Raw genomic sequence first — 8,767 nt, forward strand, 5'->3', positions numbered from 1 at the left:
TTTCCTTAATTTCTGTTTCTGTTTTTTCATTGTTAGTATATAGGAATGCAAGGGATTTCTGTGTGTTAATTTTATATCCTGCAACTTTACTATATTCATTGATTAGCTCTAGTAATTTTCTGGTAGAGTCTTTAGGGTTTTCTATGTAGAGGATCATGTCATCTGCAAACAGTGAGAGTTTCACTTCTTCTTTTCCTATCTGGATTCCTTTTACTTCTTTTTCTGCTCTGATTGCTGTGGCCAAAACTTCCAACACTATGTTGAATAGTAGTGGTGAGAGTGGGCACCCTTGTCTTGTTCCTGATTTCAGGGGAAATGCTTTCAATTTTTCACCATTGAGGGTGATGCTTGCTGTGGGTTTGTCATATATAGCTTTTATTATGTTGAGGTATGTTCCTTCTATTCCTGCTTTTTGGAGAGTTTTAATCATAAATGAGTGTTGAATTTTGTCAAAGGCTTTCTCTGCATCTATTGAGATAATCATATGGTTTTTATCTTTCAATTTGTTAATGTGGTGTATTACATTGATTGATTTGCGGATATTAAAGAATCCTTGCATTCCTGGGATAAAGCCCACTTGGTCATGGTGTATGATTTTTTTAATATGTTGTTGGATTCTGTTTGCTAGAATTTTGTTAAGGATTTTTGCATCTATGTTCATATTATCCCGATTTTTAAAGTGGGGACCAGTGTTTCACTGAGGCCCACACAATTTGCCTCAGAGCTAGTTAGCAATGGATCTGGGACGTCAGTCTCAACAGGAGTGGAAGAAAAGAAGATGGACTCAGATGCAGGCAGATTTGGTGACGGGAATCCTTGTGCATTGTCTTCTATCTTTATGAATTGGAGGCGGGGGCAGGGCCTTGGAAGGGCCAGAGGGGAGGGAGAGGTTGCCTGCCTCTGTGAGCTCTGTGACAGACAAGCAGCGACAGGGCCATGTCTTCCGCAGCTCCTGGAAGCCAGGGAGCAGAAACAGAGGTGGCGGCCACCCAGGAGTGGCTCTTGCTTGTCTCTCTCTCTTCTCCTTTCAGACCCGAGGGAGGACCTGCCTTGGGGGTGCACTAGCCGGGCCGCCAATGTAGAGAGAAAGGGGCAGGAATCTCTGGTTACCTGCCAGGGCATGTCAGAACAATAGTCCTGCCAGGTCCTGGAAAATCATGGTGCAACGCCCATGTCATTACCATCCCTATAATTTTTCACTGGCTTTTGGATAAACTTCCATTTTCTTGCTCCAACTTTAATTTGGAGCAACTTTCATTTCAATTTCATTTTTGAGGTACTAAGTCTCAGCAACATTACAGTTTTTAGTTCTCAGATGTTTCATTCATTTCATCATTCATTTATTCATTCCACAAATATTGATTGAAAGTCAGGCTGTGTTTAGTTGCCCAGTTGTGTTGTTCTTTGCCACCCCATGCACTGTAGCCCACTGGGCACCTCTGTCCATGGGGATTCTCCAGGCAAGAATACTATCCCTTCTCCAGGGGATCTTCCTGGCCCAGGAATCAAATGGGGTCTTCTGCATTGGAGACAGATTCTTTCCCAGTTGAGCAAACAGGGAAACAATAGTGGCCAACACATCCATTTTCCCTGTCCTCCAAAGCCAGGGAAACAAATCTATTTTAACCAGAGTGTAAGTGCCACAAGATCAGGAAGTGACTATTTTGCTCACTGCTGTATTCCTACTGCTGGTAACAGTGCCTAGCAAGCAATAGATAATCAACAAATAGGTGTTGGATTCAGAAACACTTTTAACAGTGAAGTAAAAGAAGTTGAAGCTTAAGCCCCTTGCTTGCACTGGTCCCTTCCAAGGCTCTGGGAGGGACCCTACTATGTGCTTTTGTGGTTATATGTTTTTATTAAAGCTACCAAAGAAAGATATTTTACCTACTTAAGACCTATTTCTACACCAACTTGCCCTCCATTACCTTTCCCTCCAGTCAAGGGATATTGGAGTGGCCACAAGCATTTGGGGATTGAGCTAAGAGGAAGCTGTGCTGGAAATACATTTAGTATGGGGGGTAGGGGAAACAGTTCTATGGTATGCTGTCATTTAAGTGTGAAGTTATGGCTAGCTGTCCTAGTATCGGAACATCTTCGAGGAACACTCCCACCAACCACTTTGAAGACTTGCCCAGCATGTCACAAAGGAGCAGAGTCTGATGTGGTGTCACAAAAACGACCATGCCCTAGGCTCTTGGCACTGGAACTTGTATGTGGTAGAGAAAGAAAGTCTTCCATAAAGAGGGCTTCTAAAATTTTTTCCGGCCCCTCAAAATGTGGATCTGCCCTTGGCTAGATGAAAAGGTGAATCTAAGTTCTCTTAGGTTGAGAAATAATCAGCTCCTTCTTTACTTGTCTTTAGTTCTTATGGACAATAGAGTTAAGTTCGCACCTTATTTTTGGTCCTAGGGAAGACATCAAACCCTGCTAGTAAATGGCTCGTCTTCCTAAATGATGCTCTTGTGAGACTTCTCACTAAAGGGCAGCTAGCTTCCAATCACACCTCTAGAGCTGATATAGCCATCAAGTTCTAATTCCCTATACATAACAGCCAAATAAATATTGTCACCGCCAAGTTCTTTGTACCAGTTGGTTTACAAGCAGAATCATTACACCTTAGCTAATGGTTTTATTATTAGATTTCTGGTGGTGGTCATTCATTTGTTTGTTCATTCATTCATTCAATAAATGTATTGAATCTTTACTATGAGTCAGGCATTGGAGGGTAACACATTAAACAAGACACAGTCCCCTTCTTCAAAGAGCTTTTAGGCTCATGGAGAAGTGAGACATTTAAATAGGCAATGACAATCCAAGATTCGTACTAAGATGGGGGCGGTGATGAGCACAGCATTTTCAAAGCACTTGGGTGGAGCACCTAACTCTGGAGGCGAGTCAGGGAAAAGCTTGGAAAAGCTGAGTCAACCCCTTGGCAGGGATGTGGAAGCTCCGGGTGGGGGTTGGGGGAGGGTGAACTGGATCAAAAGTTCCCAAGTCAGGCTGATCATCACATCACCTGGGGCAGCTTCGAGACGTCCAGGCCCACCCCAGACCTGGTGACTCAGAATTTCAGTGGGGTGAACCTCAGGAATCTGTCTTTTTAACAACACCACAACCTGGCAGTGTTTTTGATCAGACAGATCTGGTGAAGTGAATGATCTTTGGGACGGTAGGGAGGCATAAAGAGGCCTGCAAGGACAGGGAAGGTCCTGTGGTGGAGATTGCATGAGATGGAGGAGCTGAGGATGGAGGCAAGCAGAGGGAACACCAGGCAAGGAAACAAAAGCCTCCTAGATGGACTGCTTGAACAGATCACAGGCCCTTTTAGAAGTCACTCAGGGTAGCTGGCAGTTCGTAAGGCTGCCAGCTAACTCAGACTGTGAAAGCCGTTTCACACCCTGACAGAGGGCACGGAGCCAGGTGTGTTTTGCAGGGAACAGGTGTGTGAGTACCTGTGTATGAGCAGGAAGGAGAAGCCTCAGGCTGCCCTATGACCCTGCAGGGAGACACGCCCTCCCCCAAAGTTTGGCCCTAGTCTTGCCTCCAATTCTTCTAGTTTAAGATAGTTCCTTGTGTCATTTACCTTAAGACAAAACCAAAAACATTACTTAGATTTAATTCATATTTTGGCTTGGCCAAAAATTTCCTTTGGTTTTAAAGTAAAAATAAAAGACACATTTTTCATCTTCACCAAGAACCTTTATGAACAACCTGTTCACCGTTTTGTTCCACTACCTTCTGCCATTTTTCAGGCAACTTCATAATTTCGTCTTCCCAAAACTTTTTATCTCTTTGAGCAAAAAATTGTTCCAGCTGCCTTTTACAGTCTTCCAGGGAATTGAAATTTTTTCCATTAAGAGAATTTTGTAAAGACTGAAATAAATGGAAATCCAAGGGTGCAATGTCTGGTGAACATGGTGGAGGAATCAGAACTTCCCAGCCAAGAAGTAACAGTTTTGCCGGGTCATCAAAGAAATGTGTGATCTTGCGTTATCCTGATGGAAAGTTATGCATTTTCTATTGACAAATTACAGATGCTTTTTGTCTAGTACTGCTTTCAGTTGGTCTAGTTGGGGAGCAGGGTGAAAAGCAAAAGTGGCAGTGGTTCATTTCACTTGCCCCCCAACCTCTTCCATTCCACATTATTGTACAGTATCCACTTTTCATCGCCCATCACAATTTGATTTAAAAACAGAACATTGTCATTTCATTTCAGTAGAGAATTGCATGTGGGAAAAGGGTCAAGGTTTTTTGTGCTTAGATTAAAGTGGAACCCAAACATCGAAGCAACTAACATAACCAAGCTGGTGCAAATGATTCTCACGGCTTGATTTGAATATTTTTAATACGTTGGCTCTCACATGGTATAAAGTTGACTGTTTTCAATTAATATCTTGATTTGATCTCGATCAACTTCAATTGCTCTACCTGACTATGGAGCATCATCCAGAGAAAAATCTCCATATATAATTTTGTAATCTCCATATGAAGCTATGTAAACCACTTCTGACACGTTCAATCAATCACAGCACCTTCTCCATACACTGCACAAATCTTTTTTTGCATTTCAGTTGCATTTTTACCTTCCTTCAAATAATAAAGCATAATATGCCAAAAATGTTGCTTTCTTTCTTCCATCTTCTGTTATTAAAATGGCTACACAAAAATTCACCAATTTTAATTTTTTTTTTAAATGCACACTGATATGAGAGCTGTCACAACACATTCTAACAAAGTTGTTTTGAATGAAGTTAAAGATAACTAAGCTTTTTCTACTAGGAGGCTGCCCAGGTGGCACGAGTGGTAAAGAATCTTCCTGCCAATGCAGGAGACCCAATAGCGTGGGTTCGATCCCTGGGTTGGGAAGATCCCCTGGAGTAGGAAATGGCACCCCACTCCAGTATTCTTGTCTGGAAAATTCCATGGGCAGAAGAGCCTGGCGGGCTACAGTCCATGGGGCTACAAAGAGCCGGACACAACTGAGCACCACCAAGTAAGCGCTACTAGAGCCTCTTACAGAAAAAAACAAACGAACATTTTGGCCAATCCGATACCATAAAATTCATTCTTTTAATATATAATTCAGTGGTTTTTAGTATATTCACAAAGCTGTGCCACCATCACCATTATCTAATTTCAGAACATTTTCACCACTCCTGAAAGAAACTTGAACCCATTAGGAGTCACTTCTCATCCCCCTCTTCCTCTTCCTCTTGCCTCTCTCCCCATCCCCTAGCCATGTCCAGTCTGGTTTCTCTCTATAAATGTGTCTGTATATTCCATATATAAGTGTAGTCATATGATATGTGGCCTTTTCATAGCATGTTTTCAAGGCTCATCCATGTTGAAGTATGTATTGCTACTTCATTCCTTTTGATGTCTCAAGAATATTCCATTGGATAGGTTTTGTTTATCCATTAATCAGTTGCCAGACATTTGGATTGTTTCTATCTTTTGCATGTTAGGAATAATGCAGCTATGAACATTGTGTATCAGTGTTTGTGTAAACAAGGGGTTTTAGTTCTCTTGGGTATATACGTAGGAGCAGAATTTATGGGTCATGTGGTAACTATGTGTTTAACTTTTTGAGGAACTGCCGCACTATTTTCCAAAGCAACTGCCCCATTTTATATTCGCATCAGCAGTGTAGCAGTTCTGACTTCTTCACATTCTCCTCAATACTTGTTTTTTACCTTGTTTTCATTATAGCTTCATCCAAAGGTGGAGTGGCACCTCACTGTGTTGATTTGCATCTCTATTATGACCAATGATATTGAGCGTCTTTTCATGTGCTTATCAGCCATGTGTATATTTTCTTTGGAGAAATGTCTATTCAAATCCTGTGCCCATTTTTCAGTTGTCTTTTATTGTCAAGTTGTAAGACTTTCTTATATATTCTAGATACAAATCCCTTATCAGATATATGGCCCATTCTGTGGCTGTCTTTTCACTTTCTTGATGGCATCCTTTTGAAAGACAAAAGTTTTTACTTTTGATGAATTTATCTATTTTTTCTTTTGTTACTTGTGCTTGTGCATATTTAAGAAATCATTGCCTAATCCAAGAAAATGAAAACTTGTTTCTATATCTTCTAAGAGTTTTATAGTTTAGCTCTTATATTTAGATTATGATCCACTTTGGATTAATTTTTATATGGTGTGATATAGGGGGTCAACTTCATTCTTTTCATGAGGATATCCAGTTGTCCTATACCATTTGTTCAAAATACTGTTTATTCCCTCTTGAATTTTTGGGATCCATTTTGAAATCAATTAAACCATATGTGACGGCAAAGGCAATGGCACCCCACTCCAGTACTCTTGCCTGGAAAATCCCATGGACAGAGGAGCCTGGTAGGCTGCCATCTATGGGGTCGCACAGAGTCAGATACGACTGAAGTGACTTAGCAGCAGCAGCAGCAGCAACCATATGTGAAGGTGTATTTCTGGACCCTCAGTTCTATTCCATTGGTCTATATCTCTATTTTTTTTTTTTTTGTTACATAAATTAACCCATTTATTATAGGCTAGCAACATTATCAAATGGTGGTGCTTCTACTGGTCCTTCAATTCCTTCAGTCTTCTGATGGCAGACTTTACTGTGACAGCAGAAGTGGTGTTGTAGGTCCAGGCACCACCAGCTACTGTTTTCATGCAGGAACCACAGTGCCAAATGCCCACAGCTCTTCTCTTTATCTTGGTTTTGCCACAGAAGGAGCAGGTATACTTGGCGTGCTGGCTGATTTCAATTTTCTTCACCATTTTCCTGAGGGAGGCACCATAACGGGTCCCGTATTTGCCCATGATTCCGACCTTCTTGGTGCGTTTCGCCATGTTAACGCAACCTAGATCCGAGCCCAAGAGTTATATCTCTATTCTTATGCCAGTACTCCATTTTCTTGACCTTTGTAGTAAACTTTGGAAATCAGGAAGTAGGAGTCCTCCAACTTTGTTCTTTTGCAAGACGGTTTTGGCTATTCTGGGTCCCTTGGATTTCCATATGAATTTTAGGACCAGCTTGTTAATTTCTGCAAAAAAGGCAGTTGCAATTTTAATACGGATGTCACAGCAGTCATTTGTCCTTGAAGTAGTTTCATGAGATAACTAACAGGTCAGTGAGGGGCACAGGTATTTATTATCTACTTGACAAAAATTGGAACCAAAACAGTGCATTTAAGAAACTCCTCACTTTGACAATGCTACCTTCAATAGTAGAACGGATACCTCCTAACCCCCATGATGCCTATCTCCTTCTCTGTTGTTCTCTGTTAATCTTCAGATATTTACTTAGCACTTGCTCTGTGCCAGGCACAGTTCTAGGTACTCAAAAATTTAAGAGTCAAGCTTAAGAGAGAACCCTTTGAAGTTTGCAGTCAAACCAATTGTTACTTTTGATACAGAGAGGTGATGTCCAAGCAATTTTCATGCTCTGTACCATACAGAAAATCCCAACTAAATTTTCTTTTAACCTAAAAATTTACCGTTATTTTCCTGATTGCAAAATTAAATGTGCTCACTTCAGATAAGAAAGGGAGTGGGTCTTGAAATTTCTTAAGCTCCTGGGGACTTTGCTAGTCTCCTGGGGTCTAAGTAATCTTATGATTTAAAGGTGAAACATTGTAAAAGTTAAAGAAAAACCAGCTGCATTTTTGCAAGCAAATGGAAGATGATATCAGTTTGTGGCCTGGGATTATATGTGGGAGCCCCCAAAATTACAATTTAAAGCCTTACCCATGGAGTGGACTCACTGCCTGGGAACCTTTCCCAGTTGGAACTCCAGGTTGCTGTCATTTGGGACTTTTCAGTGCTGTTCAAGTCTGGATGTAAGTGTTGACCCAATTTGGTGATGTATATACTATTACCTGTCTCTATTGTTTCTATTTCTTTTGGTGCTTCTAATGCAAAGAAATAGAGGAAAACAATAGGATGGAAAAGACTAGAGATCTCTTCAAGAAAATCAGAGATACCAAGGGAACATTTCATGCAAAGATGGGCACAATAAAGGACAGAAATAGTATGGACCTAACAGAAGCAGAAGATATTAAGAAGAGGTGGCAAGAACACACAGAACTATACAAAAAAGATCTTCATGACCCAGATAATCACGATGGTGTGATCATTCACCTAGAGCCAGACATCCTGGAATGTGAAGTCAAGTGGGCCTTAGGAAGCATCACTACAAACAAAGCTAACGGAGGTGATGGAATTCCAGTTGAGCTATTTCAAATCCTGAAAGATGATGCTGTGAAGGTGCTGCACTCAACATGCCAGCAAATTTGGAAAACTCAGCAGTGGCCACAGGACTGGAAAAGGTCAGTTTTCATTCCAATCCTGAAGAAAGGCAATCCCAAAGAATGCTCAAATTACTGCACAATTTCACTCATCTCACATGCTAGTAAAGTAATGCTCAAAATTCTCCAAGCCAGGCTTCAACAGTATGTGAACCGAGAATTTCCAGATGTTCATGCTGGTTTTAGAAAAGGCAGAGGAACTAGAGATTAAATTGCCAACATCCGCTGGATCATTGAAAAAGCAAAAGAATTCCAGAAAAACATCTATTTCTGCTTTATAGACTATGCCAAAGCCTTTGACTGTGTGGATCACAACAAACTGTGGAAAACTTTGAAAGAGATGGGAATACCAGACCACCTGACCTGCCTCTTGAGAAATCTGTATGCAGGTCAGGAAGCAACAGTTAGAACTGGACACGGAACAACAGACTGGTTCCAAATAGGAAAAGGAGTACATCAAGGCTGTATATTGTC

At 41.1% G+C, this 8,767-nt stretch overlaps 1 protein-coding gene across 1 annotated transcript; it reads right to left on the reverse strand.

The window, feature by feature from the left end:
* Nucleotides 1-6,484: 6,484 nt before the first annotated feature.
* Nucleotides 6,485-6,865, reverse strand: LOC122708206 (60S ribosomal protein L37a-like). Its single transcript, XM_043924399.1, has one exon. The coding sequence runs from the start codon at nucleotides 6,834-6,836 to the stop codon at nucleotides 6,558-6,560; it is 279 nt and encodes a 92-aa protein (XP_043780334.1). The 5' UTR covers nucleotides 6,837-6,865; the 3' UTR covers nucleotides 6,485-6,557.
* Between the last annotated feature and the right edge of the window lie 1,902 nt (nucleotides 6,866-8,767).

The sequence above is a fragment of the Cervus elaphus genome, chromosome 14, assembly GCF_910594005.1.
Source record: "Cervus elaphus chromosome 14, mCerEla1.1, whole genome shotgun sequence".
NCBI lineage: Eukaryota > Metazoa > Chordata > Mammalia > Artiodactyla > Cervidae > Cervus > Cervus elaphus.

Excerpts from the sequence above, each read along its gene's own strand:
- LOC122708206 (XM_043924399.1), bottom strand. The coding sequence starts at position 6,836 with ATGGCGAAACGCACCAAGAAGGTCGGAATCATGGGCAAATACGGGACC.